The sequence below is a fragment of the Eschrichtius robustus genome, chromosome 19, assembly GCF_028021215.1.
Source record: "Eschrichtius robustus isolate mEscRob2 chromosome 19, mEscRob2.pri, whole genome shotgun sequence".
In the NCBI taxonomy this organism is placed as follows: domain Eukaryota; kingdom Metazoa; phylum Chordata; class Mammalia; order Artiodactyla; family Eschrichtiidae; genus Eschrichtius; species Eschrichtius robustus.
Window position 1 is genome coordinate 62241379 of NC_090842.1, and position 23227 is coordinate 62264605.

The 23227-nt window shown below is 53.8% G+C and overlaps 3 protein-coding genes across 3 annotated transcripts in view; 2 read left to right on the plus strand and 1 right to left on the minus strand.

Annotated features, from left to right (window-relative positions):
• SULT2B1 (sulfotransferase family 2B member 1) overlaps window positions 1-13304 on the plus strand; it is a 33151-nt gene extending 19847 nt beyond the window's left edge. The window contains exons 3-7 of the mRNA XM_068529018.1: window positions 5317-5525; window positions 7836-7962; window positions 8181-8275; window positions 10943-11123; window positions 13111-13304. Coding sequence (XP_068385119.1) covers window positions 5317-5525; window positions 7836-7962; window positions 8181-8275; window positions 10943-11123; window positions 13111-13304 — 806 coding nt within the window. The remainder of the gene's footprint in view (window positions 1-5316; window positions 5526-7835; window positions 7963-8180; window positions 8276-10942; window positions 11124-13110) is intronic.
• Window positions 13305-14365: 1061 nt separating this feature from the next.
• On the minus strand, window positions 14366-22447 carry FAM83E (family with sequence similarity 83 member E). Its single transcript, XM_068529228.1, has 5 exons — window positions 21974-22447; window positions 20329-20496; window positions 19851-19975; window positions 16085-16529; window positions 14366-14641 (listed from the first exon to the last, which is right to left on the minus strand). Exons 1-5 carry the CDS (start codon window positions 22445-22447, stop codon window positions 14366-14368), a joined length of 1488 nt encoding a protein of 495 aa, XP_068385329.1.
• On the plus strand, window positions 17789-18169 carry SPACA4 (sperm acrosome associated 4). The gene has a single exon (XM_068527080.1). The coding sequence runs from the start codon at window positions 17789-17791 to the stop codon at window positions 18167-18169; it is 381 nt and encodes a 126-aa protein (XP_068383181.1).
• Window positions 22448-23227: the final 780 nt, after the last annotated feature.

Consider the following 23227-nt stretch of genomic DNA (forward strand, 5'->3'; position numbering starts at 1 on the left):
AAGGAGGGAAGGAAGGAAGGAAAGAAAGATCTTAATTTTCTCCATTCGGTTACTGAAATGCTACTTACTGATTGTCTACCATGTGTGGAGACACAGCTCTGAACAAAGGAGACATTTGTTGGGAGAAAACAGGCTTCATTTAAACATGCAGTCGCCTATATTACTATCTAATTAGGGTTAGGGTGGGTCCCCACCCCACCCCCGCCCAAGGAAAGGTGAAGAGAGCATCGAGTGTAGGTAATAAGAAGGTCTGCGGGATAAGGGCAGGCTTCCTGGGGAGATGTTCATGCAGAGAGTTGGAATCTGCAGAGCGGTTTGAGTGGGAAAGCATATCCTAGACAGAGGAACAGCATGTGCAAAGGCCCTGAGGTGGGAGGTGGCTCAGTGAGTTTGAGGAAGCAAGAGAAGGTCAGTGGGACTGCGGTGGAGGGAGTGACAGGAGAGGCCTGGTGGCAGGGGGTGGGGGGGGGGGGTTCTTCTCTAAAATGTTGGAGCTGCCTTCTTAATTTTTTTCAAAATATTTTTGAAAAATTTCAAAATATTATATTCACCTTTTCCAGCATAGAGTTCGATGAGGGTTCTTTTGGTTTTTGGTAACATATAAAAAAATAATTCACATACCATACAATTCACCCATTTGAAAGTGTACAAATCTATGGCTGTAGTATATTCACCAAGTTGTGCAACCATCACCACAGTCAACTTTAGAACATTTTCATCACCCCTAACAAGAAACTCTGTACCCATTAGCCATCACCTCCCAATCCCCACATCCACATCCCTAAGCCTTAGGTATCTGCTTTCTCTCTGTATGGATTTGCCCGTTCTGGACATTTCAGGTAAACGGAATGATACAATACACGGTCTTCTGTGTCTGGTATCTTTCACTTAGAGTAATGTTTTTGAGGTTCATCCAAGTTGTTGTCAGTGCTTCATTCCTTTTTATGGCCGAATAATATTCCATGATATGGTTATACTATATTCTGCTTATTCATTTATCAGTTGATAAACAATCAGTTGGGTTGTTTTCACTCTTTGACTCTTATGAATAATGCCTGTAGGAACATTGATATACAAGTCTGTCCGTGGACGTGTTTTCATTTCTCTTGGAGTTCTATGAGTTTTGAGAGACATGTACAAGATACACTACAATCAAGATATAGAGCAGTTCAGGGACTTCCCTGGTGGTCCAGTGGTTAGGACTTGGCACTTCCACTTCAGGAGGCCTGGGTTCAATCCCTGGTGGGGGAACTAGGATCCTGCAAGCCATGTGGCACGGCCAAAAAAATGATAGAGAATAGTTCCATCACCCACCTAAAACAAACAAAAAAACCCTTCACACCCTTTTGTGGTCAGCTCCTTCCTCAACCCAGCCCCGGGCAACCATTGATCTGTTTGCTGCCCCAATAGTTTTGCCTTTTCCAAAATGTCATATACGTGGAATCGTACCCTATGTAGCTTTTGAGACTGACTTCTTTCACTCAGCATAATGCATTTTAGATCCATCCAAGTTGTTCTATTTTTTTATTGCTGAGGAGTATTCCATCATCTGGATGGACCACGGTGGGTTTATCTGTTCATCTGTTGAAGGACACTTGGGTTTTTTTCCAGTTTGGGATGAGTATGAATACAGCTGCTATGAAGCTTTGTGTACAAGTCTCTGCATGGAAATACGTTTTCGTTTATCTTGGGTAAATACTTAGAAGTGGGATTGCTGAGTTTATGGGAATTATGTATGCTTAACTTTATGAGAAACTGCCAAACTGGTTTCCATAGTGGAAACCATCTTGCACTTTTTGGCAAGCAAGCTGGTTTACCATCTTGCATTCTCTCCAGCAACATAGGTGGGTTCCAGATGCTCTGCTTCCTTGTCAGCACTTGATATTGTCAAGTTTAAAAAAAAATCATTCTAACAGATGTGTTCTAGTATCTCATTGTGGTTCGAATTTGCATGTCTCTAATGGCTAATGATGTTGAGCATCTTTTCAGGGGCTTACTAGCCATCATTATCTTTCTGGGTAATGTGTCTGTTCCTTTTTTTTTTTTTTTTTTTTTTTTTTTCCTCTTTTTAACTGGGTTGTTTGTTTTCTAAATATTGAGTTTTGAGAGTTCTTTATATAATCTGAGTACACATCCTTTATCAGATATGCCTTTTGCAAATATTTTCTCCGAGTCTGTGGCTTGTCTTTTCATTTTCTTTTCAGTGTCTTCTAAGAGCAAAAGTTTAAATTTTGATGAGCTCCAATTGTCAATTTGTTCTTTAATGGATCAGACTTTTGATGTCATAGCTATGAAATCTTTTCCTAAACCAAAGTCATAAAGACGGCCTTTATGTTTTCTTCTAGAAGCTTTACAGTTTTAGATTTTACACTAAAGTCTATGATCTAAGATAATTTTTATATGTGGTATGAGGTATAAATCAAGGTTCTTTGTTTGCATATGGTTGTCCAGTTATTCTAGCTATTTTTTAAAGTTTAAAATATCTTAATTTCTCTCTTAGAAAGTAATGCATTCATAGTTCAAAATTCAAGAGGTACAAAGAGGTTTACACTGTAAGATCTCTCTTCTCCCAGTCACCAGTAGTCTTTGTGTATCTTTCCAGAATTTGCATGTACAAGAAAAAATGTACATAATTTTTTTTTACTTTTTTCCCACAAAAGTTAGCATGTGATACATGCCATTTTGCCTCATGTTTTTGTTTTGTTTTGTTTTGTGGTTGTGCCTTCTTTTTCCTTGTATTTTGATATCATCCCATCTTAGAACTGTAAACAAAGAGCTTCCTGGTTTTTGGTTTTTCTTACAGTTCCATAGTATTGCATAACATTAGATGTACAAGAATTCTTGTTTAACTAGTTCTTTACTGATTAGCTTTTCCTGGTTTCCAATCTTTTGCATTTATTTATTTTTTAAAATTTATTTATTTATTTTTGGCTGTGTTGGGTCTTCCTTGCTGCACGCGGGCTGGGCTTTCTCTAGTTGCCGCGAACAGGGGCTACTCTTCGCTGCGGTGCACGTGCTTCTCATTGCGGTGGCTTCTCTTGTTGCAGAGCAGGGGCTCTAGGCACACGGGCTTCAGTAGTTGTGGCGGGCTTAGTTGCTCCGCGGCATGTGGGATCTTCCCGGACCAGGGCTCGAACTCGTCCGTGCATTGGCAGGCGGATTCTTAACCACTGCACTACCAGGGAAGTCCCCAGTCTTTTGCACTTATACACAATATAAACTTTACACACAATGCCACGTCTTGTGCAAGTGTCATTTGCACACGTATGCGTTTATCTGTACAACAAACTCCTAGATACGGAATTGCTTGGTCAGAGCCTCTGTGTGTTTGCAATTTTGATGAATATAGCCAAATTTCCCTCCACAGAAGTTGTGGAAATCTGTTCCCCAAACAGCAGGCTTTGCTTGAAACAGCTTTGGTGATAGACGGTAGTGATGTTTGCACAACAATGTGAATGTACTTAATGCCTCAGAACCGTACTCTTAAAAATGGTTAAATTGGTAAATTTCATGTTACGTATCTTTTGCCACATACCCACAAAAAAAGAATTATTAACTGGTAACAGGGGATTAAAACACCAAGGGTTAAAGAGAACCCTGAACAATACAGGAAGAGCCAATGAGGGGAGAAGCCCCTCCCTCTAGGGCTGAAGCAGAGAGCACCCAAGGAAATTTGCTTTGGGACGAGGGGCGGGGTGAGGGGGAGTAAGTGTCACTGGGGTCTACTGCACTGCTGGCCGCTGTCCACCACAAGAGCTGGCTGGGAGAAGCCCAGGAGAACCAGGAAGAGAAACCCCATCCTTCTGCAGGGCTCCTCTGCGCCCTCTACTGACAAAGCTTCACATTGCGCTAGGTGGCAAAGGAGATCCGTTTACACAGCTCCAAGGGTACAAAACAGGGCAACCAAGAGTGGATTTGGAGCTGAGAGGCAATACACTGGGAACTGGCACAGGGCAGTTGTTAGAACCCAGGACAATATAATACTAATACCAAGTGATTGTTCACATTACTATTATTTCTCATCTGACCTACCTGTAATCTCCTGGAATCCAGACCTGTGAACTGGGTCATGGATGAGATCCCTTCCTACTATGTGATGTTTGTGGCTCCCTCAAGAAATCAAGGGCTTACTCCCATGAAAGGGCAGTGAAAAGAGCTAAGATTTTAAGTCTAGCATGAAAGGGCAGTGAAAAGAGCTGAGATTTTAAGTCTGGTCACCTGAATTCAGTTCCAGCTTCCTCTATGTATTAATGGAGTGCTTCAGAATCTCAGAAGAAATTTCAATAGAAATTTATTTCTTGGGAATTCCCTGGCAGTCCAGTGGTTAGGACTCCATGCTTTCACTGCCGAGGGCCCGGGCTCAATCTCTGGTCGGGGAACTAAGATCCCACAAGCTGCGTGGCGCCGCCAAAAAAAAAAAGAAATTTATTTCTCATTCCTGTAAATTCCACCTAGTGCAGGATAGATGGAGGGAAGTGGGGGGGGAATCCATGCAGGCTCCAGCATCCTGGCTCCTTCCATCTTATGGCTCTGCCATCCCCAGGAGCCCCAGTTTCCACTGGCATCTCTGCACTCAGCCAGCAGGGGGCGGGGGGGGTGGGGGTGGGGAGGAGGTGTCACGTGGCCCGTGTTTATGGGCCAAGTCTGGAAATGGCTGCACATGGCTGCCACTGCACTTCCTTGGCCAGAACTCAGTCACACGGTCCCACATGTAGCTTCAGGGGAGGCTGGGAAAATGTCGCCCTGTTATATTCCCGGTAGAGAAACGAAATGGGGTTGGGGGGACAGCTAGCCAATCCTGGCCACGTGCCACTTCCTAGCTTTGCCGCCTTAGTTAGCAACTTTGTTTCTTTGAGCTTCAGTTTCCTGCTTTGAAAATAAAGATAACCAACCCTAAGTGGGAAGAGGGAGGGATAAATTAGGAGTTTGGGATTAACAGATACACACTACTATATATAAAAGAGATAAACAACAAGGACCTACTGTATAGCACAGGGAACTATATTTAATATCTTGTAATAACCTACAATGGAAAAGAATCTGAAAAAGAGAGATATATATATGTGTGTATATATATATATGTATATAAAATATCTGAATCACTTTGCTGTACACCTGAAACTAACACAAGATTGTAAATCAACTATACTTCAATTTTAAAAAAAGATAAGCAATCCTAACTTCTGTGCTGTGTGAGGAATCCATGCAATAAACATATGTAGCAAATTGTGCAATAAATGCAGCCATTATGAATTTGATTGTATCCCCCCTTCACCCCTTCCCACCTCTGATTAATTTGCCCAATTCTTCCAACAGGCACAAACTGGATGATTGAGATCCTCAGCTTAATCCTAAAGGACGGGGACCCCTCCTGGATCCGCTCAGTGCCCATTTGGAAGCGGTCGCCCTGGTGTGAGGCCATCATGGGTGCCTTCAGCCTCCCCGACCAGCCCAGCCCTCGCCTCATGAGCTCCCACCTCCCCATCCAGCTCTTCACCAAGGCCTTCTTCAACTCCAAGGCCAAGGTGTGGGAGGATGGAGGGGAGTGTGTGTTGGTGGGGCAAAGTATAACTAACTGATGAACTCAGCACATATTTATTGAGGACCTACTGTGTGCCCGGCCCTGATCTAGAACAGCAGCAAATACACACACAAGGAACACCCGCCTTATGAGCCCACATTCTAAAGGGGACAGACAAAGAATAGATGGAGTAAATAAGGAAAAGACTGAATACATCCAAGGTGATCAGTTCACATTGAGAAGGAGGGGAAGGTGGGGGTTAGAGTTAGGGGTAGGGGGTGCAATTATAAATAGGGTGGTCAAAGGAGGCCTCAGTAAGAAGGCGCGGTTTGAGTAAAGACCTGGGAGGTGAGGGAAGGAAGCCAAAGGGGGGGGTCTGGGGGAAGAACATTCCCGGCAGAGGCACGAGCAGGTGCAAAGGCCCTGGGGTCGATGTGGCATGCGTGAGGTCCAGCAAGGAGGACTGTGTGGTTGCATCTAAGTGAGCAAGGGGGAGAGGAAGAGAGATGAGGTCAGAGAGGTAACAGGGACCAAAACGTGCAGGGCTGTGTGGACTTTGGTGGGGAGTTTGCCTGTCGCTGAGTGAGACAGGAGCCAGGGGAGGGCTCAGAGCCAAGGAGAAACAGGATCCAACTTAGGTTTTCACAGGCGCCCTCTGGCTGCAAGTCAGGGAACAGACCATCAGGGTGAGGGCAGAAGCCAGGTGCCAGGGAGGAGGTGACAATGGAGGCAAACAGGGTGGTGGTCACAGGGAGGTGAAGAAAAAGGGCTGGGTTTGGAGTGTATTTGGAAGGTGGAACCAGGAAGAGTGGCTGGCAGGTTGGATGTGGGTGTGAGAGAAACAGATGAGTCAAGGGTGACAGCAGGGGGTTTGGTTTAAGCAACTGGGAGGATGGGGCTGCCATGAACTGAGATGGGGAGGTTGGGGAGGAGAGGTTTGGGGGGAAGATGGCTCTGCTGTGACCCATCGACACCCAGGTGGAGGATGCCAGTGGGCCGTGAGATAGACAAATCTGGATTTGACAGGAGAGATGTGGGCTGGACACATCTATTTGCAGCCTATTGAGATGTATATGTATATATATATATATATATATATATATATATATATATATATATGGAGAGAGACAGAGACAGAGAGAAACAGAGACAGACAGAGAGACAGAGACGGATAAATTAAAGCCAGGAGACTGGTAGGATCACCAAGGAAGGAAGTGAGTATAGACAGAGAAGAGATCAGACTGCAATCTAGGGGTCCCCATGTCCACCTTCAGGCTCAGTGATTCACTAGAAGGACTCCAGAACTCAGCAAAGCTGTTATACTCACGGTTACAGCTTATTACAGAGAAAGGATAGAGATTAAGGTCAATGAAAGGAAGAGGTGGGAATTCCCTGGAGGTCCAGTGGTTAGGACTTTGCGCTCACACAGCTGAGGGCCCGGGTTCAATCCCCGGTCAGGGAACTAAAATCCCACAAGCCGTGTGGCGAGTCAAAAAAAAAAAAAAGATGAAGGGAAGAGGTGCCTGGGGGAGCATCCAGGTGAGACCAGCCACCAGCTTCAAGTTCTCTCTCTCCCAGTGGAGTTGCATGGGCAGTGCTCAGTCCTCCAGCAATGACATGTGACAACACACACGGAGTAGAACCAAGGAAGCTCACCCGAGCCTCGGCATCCAGGGCTTTTGTTGGAGGTTGGCCACATAGCCATGGCTGACCACCCGGGTGACTGACCTTGGTCCTGGGGAAGGACGTATCTGATGGGGCTGGAGTGGGGTTAGTTGTGGAATATCAAGCTGGTAAACAGATTGGAACCAGGTCATCAGGGCCTTGAAGGCCAGACCCAGGGTCTGGGACTCCACTCTAGGGCACTGGAGCGCCAAGGAGGGCACGGTCAGCTCTGGGTACAGAAAGGCCCTCTGGGGCTGTGTGGAGGCTGGGAGGCTGAGGAGGAGGCTGGGGCCTCCGCTGCGGGAATAGGAAGGAAGGGTGGCTGTCCTTCTCTGTTGGTCAACACCCCTCACCATGATCTCCCTTACCCTGAACCCCATGCCTTGCTCCTCCACTCTTTATTTCCTGAAGCCAAACTGTCCCTACACCTGGTCTTGAAACAGTCCCTCTCTTTTCCTAGAATGTGGTTGGAGGGAGCTCTCCCCTCCTGTGGATTGAGGTGAACTGATCTGAACTCCCATTAGCTAGGAAGTCCCTTGAGAAGTCTACCCTGAGTCCGTCCTGCTGCAGGATCAGAAGAGAGAAGTCTCGAGGGCACGAAACCTCGGGGTCTGACATCTTCTCCCCTCTTCCCAACACCCACACACAGGTGATCTACATGGGCCGGAACCCCCGGGACGTGGTGGTCTCGCTCTATCACTACTCCAAGATCGCCAGGCAGTTGAAGGACCCTGGCACGCCTGACCAGTTCCTGAAGAACTTCCTCAAAGGCGAAGGTGAGGACTGGGGCAGAGTGAGGTGGGGGGAGCCCCTAGTGGACAGAGGAGGAATAAGAAGGAGCTGGGGGGAGGCAGGGATGGGGGGCTTGGAGGGAGGCCTCCAGCTCTAAGGGGCCAAAGCCTGGGGCCATGTGGGGCTAGTTGGGGCCCTCTGAGCCCCAGAGGGGGGTGGCCCAGCTGCCCATCCCTCACCCTGCCTGCCTCTCTGCCCTCAGTGCAGTTCGGCTCCTGGTTCGACCACATTAAGGGCTGGATTCGGATGCAGGGCAAAGAGAACTTCTTGTTTATCACCTACGAGGAGATGCAGCAGGTGATTCCCCCTCCCGCACCTCGACCCAGCGCCCCCCCACTCCTCCCTTCCTCACGCCCTCCAGCTCCCCTTCCCAGATGGCAGAGAGCTAAGGAGAAAAGGCAAGTGGGGAAGGAGGATCCGGAATGTGTGTGGGCATGATTTTCAGAACGGTGGTCAGGGGAGAGCCATGGAGCTATCTGGGGAAAAGTGTCTCAGGCAGAGGGAACAGCCAGTGCAAAGGCCCTGAGGTGAGAGTGTGATTGATGTGTTCCAAGGAGAGCAAAGAGGCTGGAGTGGCCAGAGCTGAGAGGGGGTGGGGTGGGAAATGAAGGCACAGAGGGGACGGGACCCACAGTGAGGATTTTGGCTTTTCTCTGAGTAGGTGGGAGCTACAGGTGGCCTCTGAGCAGGGGAGGTGATAGGTTAAATGAGACGATACAAAACTGTGACCCATGGGAAGTGATGATGGTTTCACTATGGTTGTGACCTGAAAGGCAGAAGGAAGCAGTGGAAGGAAACAGCCTTTGGAGGCAGACGGGGGGCTTGTCTGCACCCCGTCAAACATTCCCGGGGCAGGCACCTGGGAGAGAGAGGCCTTCTGGCTGGGGCAATCAGGAAGGGCTGCCTGGAAGAAGGGACCATGCAGAATGACTACGACTTTGCCCGGCTGTAAGGAGGACGCTGGGCTTCCCGATGGACCAATCCCCAGTGAACGTGTCCAACTCTTCTGTGTTCTTAACAAAGATCTGTTCTGAGAGGCTGGGAATCTAAGTGGTTCCCAATACATGTTCCTTCACCAACGGCCCCAGACACGTTCTCTTCCCGTGTGTGCATTTCATGTATTTTTCGTATCCTCCTTTTTGTTGATACTTTGCGTAGCAGAAAGAGCCTGGATTTTGGTGTTCAAAAAGCCGTTAAAATCCTCTTTAAAACCTCAGAGCCTCAGACGTCTCATCCTTAAAATGGGTGGAAAGTGCTGGCTCAGAGGGTTGTTGTGAGGACCACAGTACCTGGCATTGGCATATTGTAACCGTCTGACGAGGTACAGCAAAGTGTTAGTATAGTGTGCCAAAGTGAGAGTAATTAGGTTCTGAGCAAGGGCCTATCTGATTAATAATAACCATAACAGCTAATGTCTCCGCCTCTCAAGCTGCAAAATATGGTAATTTTTAAATGGTTCACCCCAATGTTATTATTGCCCCCATTTTACAGAGGAGGAAAGTGGGGGCTTATAACCTCGAGAGAGTTGAGAAACTGCCTGAGGCACATAGCTCTCCACTGCAGACCCCATGGGTTTGGTTTTTTTTTTTCCACCCTGGTAAATCTCTTTTGATGGAAAGATCTAGAAAAGATTTCGGCATCACCCCTCCCCTCTGTTTTCCATCAAGCTTTGTTCTCTGAACCAAAAACTGGGCCACGCAGCCTGACCGAGCTTCTGGGCTGCCCCTGAGTGTGAGGAACTGCCAACATGTTAGAATTTCTGGGACACGTCAGTGGTTCAAGAGGATAAAGGGATGGAGGCTTATGAAACCAAGAATGACCTGGAAAATCAGGGCCGTGGGGTCGGTGGAACTGACCAGAAGGCTGACTGTGCCGGGCGCTGCATATCAGGGAAGCCAGGGAGATAGAAGAGAGGATTGTGGGCTTTGGGGACTCAAATCTGAGCTCCTCCTTGGCTGTGTGACCCTGGAAAGTGTCTTCCCCTCTCTGGGCCTCCATTTACTGATGGGGGTAATGACACCTCTCTGCCAGGCTATTGGGAGGATTGGCACAAATACGCATGAGGGGCTTGGACTAGAGATTGGTACACAGTAGGTGCTTAATCCACAGTGACTTGAACCATCAGTCATGAGAGAGGTGATACTTGAGCTGCATCTGGATGGGTAAGTTTGCCAGGTGGAGAAGGGTGGTGCAGGGCATTCCTGGCAGCCCCGTGCCAAGGCCTGCAGGGAGGAAAGCGCAGGGAAGGAGAGGAAAGACCACGCCATGCCTGTCCTTAAAAGCCAGGCCTGGGGACTGGGGCCCTGGGAAGCCGCAGGAGGGCTGGGAGCAGGGGAGGAGCAGGCTCAGCTCTGGGTGTGAGGGACTGGAGGCAGGGAGGCCGGGGAGGAGGGTGAGGCGAGGCTCCAGAGGGAGAGGACAAGGCCTGGCCAGTGCTAGGGGCTGTGGGGACACAGAGGAGGGGATATGGCAGAGAGTTGAAGCAGGAGGGACGGGGCTGATGACTGACAGGGGCAAGAGGGGGAAGGGGCAAGGGGAGGTTAGGCCGGGCCAGGAGTCTGGCTCTGGGTGAGTGACGGGGCTGTTCTGGGATGGGGACCGGAGGGGTGGGGGGGCAGGTTTGGGGCACAGACCAGTTGACACCTGTTTCAAACCTGAAAGAGGGTGACACTCCATAAGATGCTGGACTGACCTCTGCCCCCTGCTGTGACCTCTGACCCAGGCCCACCCCTTCCCTCCCACCCACAGAACCCTCCAAAACCCCAAACTGTCAAAAACCTTCAGAGGCCATAGCCCAACCCTTCGGCTTGGAGGTGAGGAAACTGAGGCAAAGAGGCAGAATCACCCAGATTCCAGGTCTGGGTTGGGAGTCAGGCATCCAAACTCTGGGACTGGTGCTCCTCCCTGGTCTGGGGTCCCCTCCCTCCGCTGGCTCATCCCCTGACCCCTCTCCCCTGCTCCCAGGATCTCCACAGTTCCGTGCAGCGCATCTGCCAGTTCCTGGGCCGGCCGCTGGGCGAGGAGGCGCTGGAGTCCGTCGTGGCGCACTCGGCCTTCAAAGCCATGAAGGCCAACACCATGTCCAACTTCTCCCTGCTGCCCCCCAGCCTGCTGGACCAGCGCCACGGTGCCTTCCTCCGGAAAGGTGAGGGGACTCTGGGGTTCCAAGCCCCATTAGGCCACTGCCTGGCTGTGTGTCTTGGGCAAGTTATTTAACCTCTCTGGGCCTGTTTTCCTGGCTGTTACATGGGGCTGCTCCAACAGAACTGCCTTCATGGGGTCACTGTGGACCCATGAATCCACACACAGGGCTTAGCACGGGGCCTGGCACACAGCTGGTGCTGCGGATGTGCCTGCCGTCTCAGATCCACCACTCCCAGAGAGCTCCCCGTGGGAAGAAAATGCATCAAGGCGTTGCCATAGCCAGCTCTGAACACTATGAGGCTATCTGGAGTCCTTGTGAATCCTTCTTAGCATTAATGTTTACCCCAGAAATAGTCAAGTGTTGGATTACAGGCTGAGGGTGGGAGTGTATTAGTTTTCTATTCCTGCTGGAACCAAATACCACAAACTTTGTGCCTTAAAACAACACACATTCAGGGCATTTCCTGGCAGTCCAGTGGTTAGGACTCACTGCCGTGGCCCAGGGGTTGGGGAACTAAGATCTCGCACGGCGCAGCCAAAAAAAGAAAAAAAAAAAAAAGAAAAGATTAAAAACACACACACACACACACACACACACACACACACACACACACACATTCACTCCTTTACCATTCTGGATGTCAGAAGTCCAAAATCAGCCTCACTGGGCTAAAATTAAAGTGTCAGCACCGTGTTCTTTCTGGAGACTCTAGGGGAGAATCGGTTCCCTGCCTTTACAGTTTCCAGACCCGCCTGCATCCCTTGGCTCGTGGCCCCTTCCTCCACCTTCAAAAACATCTTCTACTCTCTGACACTGACCCTCCTGCATCCTCTTATAAGGATGTTTGCCATTAAGCGTCAAGATCTTTAACTTAATCACATCTGCAAAGTCCCTTTTGCCATGTCAGGTCACATATTCATAGGTTCTAAGGGTTAGGTCGTGGACATCTTGGTGGGAGCTCATTATTCAGTCCACCACAGGGAGCCCCCCAGACCTCACTAGGGGTGTCATGTAATGTGGTGTATTTGCTAAAATTCAAAATACTGTGATCCACAGGGAGGGGGAAGGGTAAGCTGGGACGAAGTGAGAGTAGCATTGACATATATACACTACCAAATGTAAAATAGATAGCTAGTGGGAAGCAGCTGCGTCGCACAGGGAGATCAGTTCTGTGCTTTGTGACCACCTAGAGGGTTGGGATAGGGAGGGTGAGAGGGAGGGGATATGGGGATATATGTATACATATAGCTGATTCACTTTGTTATACAGCAGAAACCAACACAACATTGTAAAGCATTTATACTCCAATAAAGATGTTAAAAAAAATACTGTGATCCAAATGACTTTGGCCCCAGGATTCCAGGTAAAGGCTGGTGGCCCCGGTTATCCCATGCGATAAGAAACTTGAGGGATCTGAGTGCTCACCTCGGGGCACAGAGAACTAGCAAAGTCACGCCCCTTACCTGCTCGGTTGCTGTGAGGGGCTAAGGAGTGAATCCTGGCAGAGCAATACTGAAGGTAGTGGAGAGCGCTGTAGGAGTACTGGAGCGAGGAAGCCCTGTTCTAGCAAGGGAGGTGAGGGACAGGGCACAGGGGAGGTGATACAGGGGCTGGGAAGGATGTGCAGGAATGCTAGGTGAGGAGGCGGATATTCTGGGTAGAGATTTAAGAGGTCGGTGGAGGAAGGTAGGAGGTCTGCTGGAGGGAGGAGTAGGGCAGGAGGAAGCTGAGGGAGGGAGGAGGCAAGAATGGCGCCCAGGGGTCTGGCCAGGCGACTGGTGGCCACTGTAAGTAAGTGCCAGCCATCATCACAGGAGGGAAAGGGGCAAAAATGGAGATGGAGGGGGGCGGGGGAAGGACAGCGCTTCTTGCAACGGGAACGCCATAGGCAAAGGCCAGGAGGTGGGAAAGAAGGTGCTGGGATCTTGGGGGCGGGGGACGAGGCTCTGGATGCTCCTCACCTCGGCCGTCCCTCCCTTCCCTCCAGGGATCTGCGGTGACTGGAAGAACCATTTCACGGTGGCGCAGAGCGAAGCCTTCGACCGAGTCTACCGCGAGCGGATGCGGGGGCTGCCGACCTTCCCCTGGGACGTGGACCCCGAGGACGCCGGTCCGGACCCCGACCCCAGTCCCGACCCGAGTGCCAGCCCAGACCAGGACTCCGAGCCACCCCACCCGTGACCCTGAGAATAAACGCATCGCTCGCTACTGCCCCGGCTCCTCGATGCGCCGCGGAGGTGGCGTGCCGCAGGCGGGCGGCAGGGGGCGCGCGAGGGCGGACGGGGCGCCACTGCCGGCCACCGAGGCCGGGGTGGGGACCCGAGCAGGGCACCCAAGGCCTGGGGAGGGCGAGGTCCTCTAACCCACCTGGCACGCCAGTGGGGTCGGTGACTCAGAAGCCTCTCCCAGAGGCAAAGGTGGGGGCAGGGAGGCCAGCACTGGGCACCTGACTCCCCCCAGGGTCAGGGTGCTGCGGCCCAGACTCCTGGATCCTTGGGAAGCAGAGTGATGGCGACCAGAACCCCTGGGTCCTTGGGGAGGAGGGTGCTGGGGCCCCGGACTCCTGGGTCTGAGGGAGTAGGGGGCCAGGTCTGGACTCCTGGGTCTCCCATGAGACTGTGGAAATGCAAGTTTCTGGCATGAAGCACCTTTATTCTGAGCAGAGGTAAAAGGCAGCCCTAACCGATCACCCCTTAGCGCCCACAAAACAGTTGCAGCACCTGCTGGGTCCCTCTCCATGGCCCTGACCTGTTCCCCAAGAGGTGTGTCCTCACCGATTTCCAGTCCCTCATGATTCAGCTCGGCTCCCCGGGTCGGGTTCTCTCCTCTCCTCGGCCAGGCTCAGTTTACCCACAGCTCCTGAGCATGGCGGGTGCAGGAAGCCTCCCCTCAGCCCCAGGGACGCCCCGTCTTCACCCCACACAATTCCAGCATGGGGGCCACTCAGCCAGGCCTCTCCTCAGAGAAGTTCTGACCCGGCCGGAACAGGAAGTGTGCTGTTCTAGGATCCCAGCTAGTGGAGACCTTGTGCCCATTTTCTAGGCTGTGACAATGAGGTCTGGAGTGAGCACTGGGCTTGCCCAAGTTCTAGAACAAGTGAAAAGGAAAGAAAAATCCCTTCCGCTTCCCAGACACTGAGGCCAGAAGCCTTGTTCAAGGTACAACAGTGAGGCAGGGGGCTTTGAGCGACAGTTGTCCGACTGTCTTGGGACGGGGCCAGCCCCATTTGGCTTTGGCTCCTGTCAGCGCCACCCCCTGAGTCCTGGCTGGGCGGCCCGGTCTGGCTGCCGGATGCCTCTGGGTTCTGGGAGTTTGGAGGCAGCATCTCCACCAAACTGCCTTCGGGTCGGGGACGGATAGTGGAGGCGGCGGGCAGGGATGAGGGGCAAGGGGCCGCCCCGGGGCTGGAAGCGGGCCAGTGGACCGGAGTCCGCCTCACCACCGGGAGCCCCTCCAGCGCCCCGCTGCCTCATCAGGGCCTTGGCTGGGGTGTCCTTGGAGCCCCAGGACTTCTTGAGCTGTGGAGGGAAAGAGAGGGAGGTGAGAGGAGGCTCTTGGGGGCCCAGAGGAGGAAGGAGGTGAGACCGGAGGGAGGTGAGGATGGAGGGGAGGGTGTGAAACTCCGAGGGGGTCTCCAGAACCAGGAGGGAAGTGAGTGGGGAGGCGGGGGACGCCCAGACCTACAGAAGGGGCAAGGAGCTGCGTCCCCATGCGCAGATTTGCAGTGGGGGAGGAACAGGAAGCAGCCGGCAGCTTCATGGGGGGAGCAAATATTTGCCAAGGGAGTTGATGCTGGGTGAGGGCGGCTCAGGATTGGGTAGAAGTGAGGACCTGGCCCTTGCCCATCCCTCTTCTCCCTTTGACCCGGATGGAGGGAGGTGATTCCTGGGACTTTCTCCCTCACCCTCCAGAGAGGTGTTGAGCTCCCACTTAGCAGATGGGGAAACTGAGGCTCAGAGGGGGCACAGCTCACAGAGGAACTGACCCCAGGTCTGTCTGGATCCAGGGAAGATCCACTGGTTTCTCCCACGTGGCTCTGCTCTTACCCTCTCCATAGCCCACTTCACAGCTGAGGACACTGAGGCCCCGCCCAGGGTTCCCCAGAGAACTGGGGCAGGCTCTGCTGGAACCCCAGTGTCTAAGCAGCTGGGGGAAGGGAGGGGAGACCCCCCCCTGACCTTCCCTAATCCCCTCCCCAATACCCCTAGCACACTGGAATCCAGGAAGCCAGCGAGCAGAGCATTTAAAAGTTCTGCCTGGGAGGCAACCAGGGCTAAGGTCCAGTTCCTCCCTGGTGCCTCAGTTTCCCCATCTGTGAAATGGGTGGGTGGAGAGCTGTAATCACATCCACCTCATAGGGTTACATTTAACCACCTCTGTGAAAGCGCTTGGCACAGGGCCTGGCACGTGGCAAGGTGCCCGCAAAAGATCGTTGCTTCGACTTGGGCAAGTTAAACGCAACCTCTCTGAGCCTCAGCTTTCCCATCTGTAAAAGTGAGCATAATAAGAGTATCGCTTCACTGCCCTGGGAGGATATCAGGAAATCAAAATAAATTCCATTTTGGGAATTTATTGTAATGATGGTGATTATTCTATTTCTTTCGATTTCATTGACTCCTCCTCCCAAGCAAACTGAGGATGGCTCAGCCCATTTCCTTGATGAGAACACTGAGGTTCAGAGAAGGCAAGTCTCCGCCTCCCACCCCCGGGCTCTCACAGTTGGTGTATCTTGCCAGGTTTCACACCGAGGGCTCTCGGGGTCTCTACCCAGTGTTACCCAGCGCTCCCCTGCCCAGCACACAGTAGGGATACAGGAAGTGGACGATGCAATTATGAACACAGGGGAGCAGTTTTGCTTTCCCCCCCCCAACCCCCACCCCCGGGTCCAGGCACATCGCAGGCCCTCACATGCCTCTATTCTCTTCCAGCTATTCTCTCGCAGGCCAGCCACCAGGTCTCACCTCGTTGTCACCGTCACTAGAGCCTGACAGCTGGGACAGGCGGCTCAGGTCCCATAGGGAGCGGCTGGGCTGGGCCAGGGGGCCACTGGGGGTCCGGGCACGCTGTACACTCCTCAGGATGTCGCTAAGAGCTGGCCCTGGCTTGGCCAGGGTCTTCTGCCTGTCCCCCTCGAAGACTCGGCAGGCGGCCAGGCGGTGGGCCAGCGAGCCATCAGGCAGTGGTGGCGGCGACGGGGCCACGGAGCAGCGGCAGGCCACGCGATGCGGGCTGTAGGCCAGCTGCAGCCCCCCCAGGGCTCTGACAAAGGGACCCGGGGTGGGCGCGGGCGGGAGCGGCCAGGAGGCCGCATAGAGTGTCCGGAACTCTCGGCTGAAGGCATCGGCGATCTCACCGGTCAGCAGGGTCACCAGACCACGGTGCAGGCGTGAGTCACTCCATGTGAAGCTGGGGGGCACAGAGGTGGGGGTCAGGATCTCCAAGCAGCCCCAGAAGCCTGGTCTGGCCCCCATCACCAGGCCCCAACCTGGTCCCAGGGCAGGCTCTGTGACCTCAGCCAAGTCCTGCCATCCCTCTGGCCTCAACATGCACCTCTGTAGAATGGGAACAATGAAGTACCTACGCCAGAGGGTTGATGTGAAGACAACATGAGTTAACGTACTTAAATGATCATCTGGAATCAGACTCGAGTTTAAACCTGGCCTCTGCCCTGTCCCCATGGAGGGATGCCTCAGTTTCCCCCTCTGGAGAGAGATGGGATTCTGACACCCTCAGGGACTGAAGACTCAGCCGCTTCCTACAATGATTGCCATTTATTAAGTGCTGGCTGTGTGCCAGCCTCTAGGTGTGCCTGCTCCCTGCCTCAGTTTGTTCATATGTAATATGGAGCTAAAACGTAGGAAGATTAGAATCAGAGAACATGGGTCAGGCCTCCTGCCCAGGGCCTGGTAGGTGCCCAGCATTAAAAGCCTGCGAGCCGCGGTGAGCTGTGCCCTTACTATCCCTGTGATCACAGTGGTTGTGATTTAAAGCATTGAGCACAGGTCTTGGTACGCAGCAGGTGATCAGTAAATGCTCTCTTTGGAATTAAATGAACCTGGACTCTCGTCCTGGCTCAGGGGACCTTGGACATATCAATTTCCCTTCCTGAGCGTCATTCGCTTTGCCCATCGGAAAAACAGGCTCGCCCTGGGCTGTGTATCTTGCACTCGGCGGGACGGCACCCAGCACCCAGCAGAGCGGATGAGTTCGCAGCCGAGATGATGAAAGTTGGTCTGAGCTTCCTTACCTAGGCGGAGTGGCAGTGTCCTTGCTCCCGGGCAGGTCGGCCGGCCAGCCTGCCCCTCAGATTGTGACACCCCTCCCCCACCTATGACCTCACCCCCAGAGCAGCCAGTGGGAACCCTGGGTGGGGTCTGTGAGGTCACCCCATTCCGCTCCACAAAGCCTCTTGTCAGGCAGCAGCCACTGGCTCGTCTCCATCCCGGGGGAGTTTCTGAGACCCAAGGACCGGAGAGCTGTGGTCACAACGGAGCTTCCAAGAGGGACGCGGAGCATTGGGAACCGAGGACACACCAGGTGCTGATCCTGGGAGACCAGAACCAGGGGTACAAGTCTTGCGGGCGTGAGGAGTGTCATTCAGTAGTTCCGGGAGGCCCAGGAAGCCTACGGCCTGGCTTGGGCACCGTCACCGCCGCCAGGCCACCATGGTCCTCAGCTGGCTGCTGCTTCTGGTGATGGCTCTGCCCCCAGGCACGACGGGCACCAAGGACTGCGTCTTCTGTGAGCTGACCGACTCCACGACCTGTCCCGGCACCCACATGCGCTGTGGCGATGATGAGGACTGCTTCACGGGCCACGGGGTGGCCCCCGGCATCAGCCCCATCATCAACAAAGGCTGCGTGCAGGCCACCTCGTGTGGCCACGAGGAGCCCGTCAGCTACATGGGTGTCACCTACAGCCTCACCACCAACTGTTGCACCGGCCGCCTGTGTAACGGGGCCCCCCACCCCGCAGGCGGCCAGATGGCAGAGGCCACCACCGGCCTGGCGCTGGGCGTGCCGCTATTCCTCCGACATTTGCTGTGACCAACCTGGAGGGCAGGGCTCCAGACTGGTCTCCCGCCTGCACTGCCCCCCGTGTCCCCCGCCTCCATCCCCTTCCCCTATCAAATGGTCAGAGGCCCTGGACAACCTCTTGTGGCCCTGGCCTCATCCACTCTAGGGCTGTCACCAGAGTCCAGGGCTCGACGAGGCATCCTCAGGCCTGATTTAGTGGTGGGGAACCATGCCCGATGGGTTTGACTGTACTACAGTACTTCACTGGTTCTAAGACGCGTATCTTTTCACATTTTGATCAGGATGCTTCTTTGCTTTGGTGGCCCCTTAGAGTCTATGAAATATGGTAAAAAAAACAATAATAAACGACAGCTGACGCTTATGGAGCACTTCTTATGTTCCGTGCCAGGCATCATTATCTCATTGAATCCCCAAGTGAAGCTGGGAACGTGGATTCTCCTCAAAACCTCCCAGTCTCGGGAATTCCCTGGCGGTCCAGTGGTTAGGACTCTGCGCTTTCATTGCCGAGGGGCCGGGGTTCAAACCCTGGTCGGGGAACTAAGATCCCGCAAGCTGCACGTTGCAGACAAAAAAAAGAAAAAAAAAAAAACCAACCTCCCAGTCTCGATGCTAGCGGTTCTCAAAATGTGGTCCCTGAACAAGCAGCCTCAGTATCATCAACCGGGAACTTGCTAGAAATGCCAATTCTCGGGCCCCATCCCAGCCCGGCTGAAAAGGAGCGGGGCTCAGAAATCTGTTTGCTTTTTTTTTTTAACAAGTCGTCCAGCCTAGAGTAAAGGTAATCAAGTGGGCACTTCTGCCCCTCGGGGGGCACCGGGCAAAGTCTGGAGACGGTTTGCGTAGTCGTACTTGGGGAAGGGGGAACGCTACCAGCATCTCCTGGGTAGAGGGCAGTTCAGCCCAGGAAAGCACCCCCCCACAGCACAGAGTCATCCGGCCCCAAATGTGAGTAGTACCTCTGTTGAGAAACCTTGCTGTAGACGCACTAACTGAACCATCCCATTGTCTAGAGGGCGAAACTGGGGCACAAAGAGGGGAAGTCAGTTATGCAAAGTCACACAGCCAGTAACCGTCCGAGCTAGGATTTGACCCCAGGCTCTTTGACCTGGAGTCCACGTGCCCCCTGACATGCTGTTCCCAGGAAGTAAGTGCTGCTATTTTCACACTTTCCAGATGGGAAAACTGAGGTTCAGAGTGGGGAAGGCATCAGCCCAATGTCACAGAACTAAGGAGTCACGGAGCCAGGTTCCAGGGTCAATCAGACCCCAAAGAGAGCAGAGGAGGGACATGAGATGGTCTGAGGGCTGGGCCATTTGCCTACCAGCTCTGATTTTTGTACAGATGCTCAGAGAGGTGGAGTTACTCACCCAAAGCAGAGCTCAGACTTCAATCCAGGTCCCCCTGGTTTGGAAACTCCCACACACCAAGTGACAGCCCAGTTTTCCAGATGAGGAAACACAGGGGTCACAGAGATGAAGACTTACCCCCAGGCCACTAAACAGCCCAGCAGCAGGGCCAGTGCCAGCCTGTTCTGCCACAGGACACCTTCTCTCCCGAGCAGGGGGTTTAAACCCATTTTACAGATGAGGAAAGAGAGTCTGGGAAAGGGGATGCCAACTGCTGTCTGAAGCCACTGAGGGAGAGTTGGGGACAGGAGACCGGGCAGTGTGGTGAGGGGGGGTAGCCGCACCTGTAGGATCCTGAGATGACCCTCTCGCCGTCCAGCAGCACAAACTTTTCCCGCACGTTGCCGCTCACCTGCCGACGCCAGCGGCTCTGGAAACTGCAGCCCCGCACGACTCGGATGTCCAGGTTCTGGGGTGGGGGAGGCACGCCTTTGCTCAGGCCGACCCCCCCAGACCTCCACCCAGTGCTGAGGGCTCAGGATCCCTCCGGGCTGGTCCTACCTAGGTGGCCCATGACTCTCTGGAAGGTTCTGTCCCAGCTTCCCCAGGGCCTCAGGGGTCTGTTGCAGATATTCCTGACTCAGAGGGACCCCCATGAGAAGGCTCACCCCAGTTCCCCCCCTGTCATGGGCATCACATCTCAGGGGACCCTCTCAGCTGGCATCCACCTCGATGACCCAGGACCCCGTGGAAGGGTCTTCGCCTGATGCTCCAAGTGCCAGGGCCTCGGGGACTCAGGGGTCCCTCCTGCCAGGCCCCTACCTCAGTGGCCCAGGGGTTCACCCCCAGTTGCTGGGCCAGCGTCAGGAAGGCAGGCAGCTGCTGACGGTCCAGGAGCAGGTAGACGGGCACCCAGCGGCGTGTGGCAACATCCACCAGGTCCGAAAGCAGGTCTGGGTCAGTGAAGATGTCCATGACCACGGCCACCAGCTGAGGGTGGGGAGAGGGGCTGTGGGTGGAGCCTAGGGCTCAGGGGGACATTCAGAGGGTGAGGTGCTCTGGAGAGTTTAAGGGCCCAGTCTCCACGGGATGTTCAGGGATCCTGAGCGGGAGACCCCCCCAGACATGTACTACTGTTCATGCAGCGCTTGTGTGTGAATGAGAAGAAAACAGTCCTTCCTCGAGACCCACACCTCTAACTGCTTGAAAACTGCCATCATAAAATCACATGTCTGCAACGGTATCCCTTGAGCTGTGACACTACTACATGGCTGCCCTGCCCCAGGGGTCAGTGGGCTGGAGGCCCTTGCAGGGCACTGTGGGCAGCTGCCCACCTGGGTCCTCCGGAGGGATGACCTGCCAGGCCACCAAGGTGAGCTCTGGGAACTGGGGGGGGGGGGGGTGGTGGTGCTGAAGGCCTGGATCTTGCAGGCAGAAAAAGGTAGTGGTGATGAACCCTGACTCACTGGCCAGACAGCCTTGGTTCAGATCCCCACTCGGCCACATACAGGCAAGAGACAACATGCCATGCCTCAGTTTCCCTATCTCCTCAATGGGTACATGAAGTCTCAACCTCACAGGGTCCTCCTGAGGATTAGGCAGGTTAACTCATATAAAGCACTTAGCACGGGAGCAGTAACAGAAAAATTGTGAAAGAATGGGGGGACTTCCCTGGTGGTGCAGTGGTTAAGAATCGCCTGCCAATGCAGGGGACACGGGTTTGAGCCCTGGTCCGGGAAGATCCCACATGCCACGGAGCAACTAAGCCTGTGAGCCACAACTACTGAGCCTGTGCTCTAGAGCCCGTGAGCCACAACTACTGAGCCCACGTGCCACAACTACTGAAGCCCGCACGCCTAGAGCCCGTGCTCTGCAACAAGAGAAGCCACCGCAATGAGAAGCCCGCGCACCGCAACGAAGAGTAGCCCCTGCTCACCACAGCTAGGGAAAGCCCGCGCGCAGCAACGAAGACCCAATGCAGCCGAAAATAAAATTAAATAAATAAATAAATAAATAAAGTATGTAACTAAATAAACTGTTAAAAAAAAAAAAAGGGCTGTCCAGGGGCTGCTGCAGGGGAGACATCTGGGCCCTCCCCGAAAGGAGGATGGAGACCTCCACCCTGGTGGTGGAGGTGGTAGAGGAGATGACTGAGACCAGGGGGGGGGTCATAATTAGGTCCAAGGGCCATGGATGCCTAAGACACCCAGGTCCTGGGGAGAAGGTGGGACCCCCCCCCCATATGCAAGAGGGACAGGATGAGATCTGGGGGGGTGTGGATGCCCAGGTCCTGGGGGCTGGGAGGTGTGGATTCCTGGCTTCCAGGGCTGTGGACACACAAGTTCCAGGAGGGCACAGCTCAGAATGCCTGGCTCCCAAGGGATGTGTACTCACTCCCACATCTGGGGGCTGGCATGTGGGGATGACCGGGTCTGGGGAAGGGACACTAGGCCCCTGAGGCCCCCACCTTGTGGGCGGCCTGGATTTCCTGGCGCACCAGCTCCTTGAGGGACGGTTGGCCCTCGCCAGGTGGCTGGGTGTACAGCTGTGCCCGGGTGATACCCTTCCATGCTGAGTCCTCCGGCCAGCCCAGCCGCAGCATGGGCACCGGCTCCTCTGAGTGTCCAGGCCAGTAGGTCAGGCTGCCCAAGTCCCCATCGGTGGCGGTGGCTCCCTCTGCTGCCCTGCTAGGCTCCTGCTTTGCTGCTGTCCAGTCCTCAGCCGTTGCCACCAGGCCCCGGAGCTCATCTCCACTCAGGAAGGGCCGCAGCCCCTCGCGCTGCACGCAGGCCTCAAACGCCTCTGTGCCCTGGCTCAGCAGAGCCTCCAGCGCCAGCCTCTGGCCCTCGGAATACAGGAAGCTGGGAGTGGCCTCGGTCAGGGGCAGCTGCCCGGCCCCTGACTCCATTCCTTCCAGGGCTGCCAGCTGGGAGGCTGCCATCAGGCCGTTCAGGTGGGAGGATGGAGAGTCTGGATGTCCAAGGGCTTGGCTGTCTCTGGGCACTGAGCATCTGGGGGTCTCCCGACAGAGTCTGTGCAGTCGTGCAAGGCGACCAGGACAGCCCTAAGTCCAAATGGCTCCCTGCACTGTCCCTGGCTTGCCGTCCTGATACTCAGACTGCCCAAGTGACTAACCAGCGGGTGCGTGGCACTGCTCAGACCAACAGCCCACCGGCCATCTGAGCTTCTTGCCAGCCTCTGATGGTCTGGCTGAGCCTACGACTGGCCCTGCGTGTTGGTCAGGCTGACCACCTGACACTGTCTCCAACGGTGCGATCCATCAGCTGCCCATCTCTGCTCCCTGACACACCAGCCACCTCCAGCCCACTGGCTGCATGATCCCCCAACTGACCCTTTGGCTGGCTCAGGCTGACTTCCCCATCTTCAGGCAACAGGCTGTCTGCCCGTCTCTGAACACCCAAATGTCCCTAACTAAAGGCAAAGCGAGATGCCTGTTTGTCCCTGGCAGACAGCACATCTAACTGACCCTCTCTGGCTGTCTCTTTGTCTGGAAGACACTGATTGCTTCCAACTGACACTCTCAGTATCTGACCGCCCAGTGGAGCACCCAGCTGGCTGGCTCACCAGCTCTCACTGGCTGACCATCCCGGAAGCCTTCTCTTTGAATCTCCCCTCTCAGCCTTGGAAGAATGCACTCCAGCCCTAAACCTCGGCATCACCTTCCCCAGCTGGGGAACTAGGTCAGTTTCCTCTGCCGGTT

Excerpts from the sequence above, each read along its gene's own strand:
- SPACA4 (XM_068527080.1), top strand. The coding sequence starts at position 17,789 with ATGGTCCTCAGCTGGCTGCTGCTTCTGGTGATGGCTCTGCCCCCAGGC.
- FAM83E (XM_068529228.1), bottom strand. The coding sequence starts at position 22,447 with ATGGCAGCCTCCCAGCTGGCAGCCCTGGAAGGAATGGAGTCAGGGGCC. Across the intron at positions 20,497-21,973 it reads AAATCCAGGCCGCCCACAAG|CTGGTGGCCGTGGTCATGGA; the intron begins GTGGGGGCCTCA and ends CCCCACCCTCAG. Across the intron at positions 14,642-16,084 it reads CTAGTGACGGTGACAACGAG|CTCAAGAAGTCCTGGGGCTC; the intron begins GTGAGACCTGGT and ends TTCCCTCCACAG.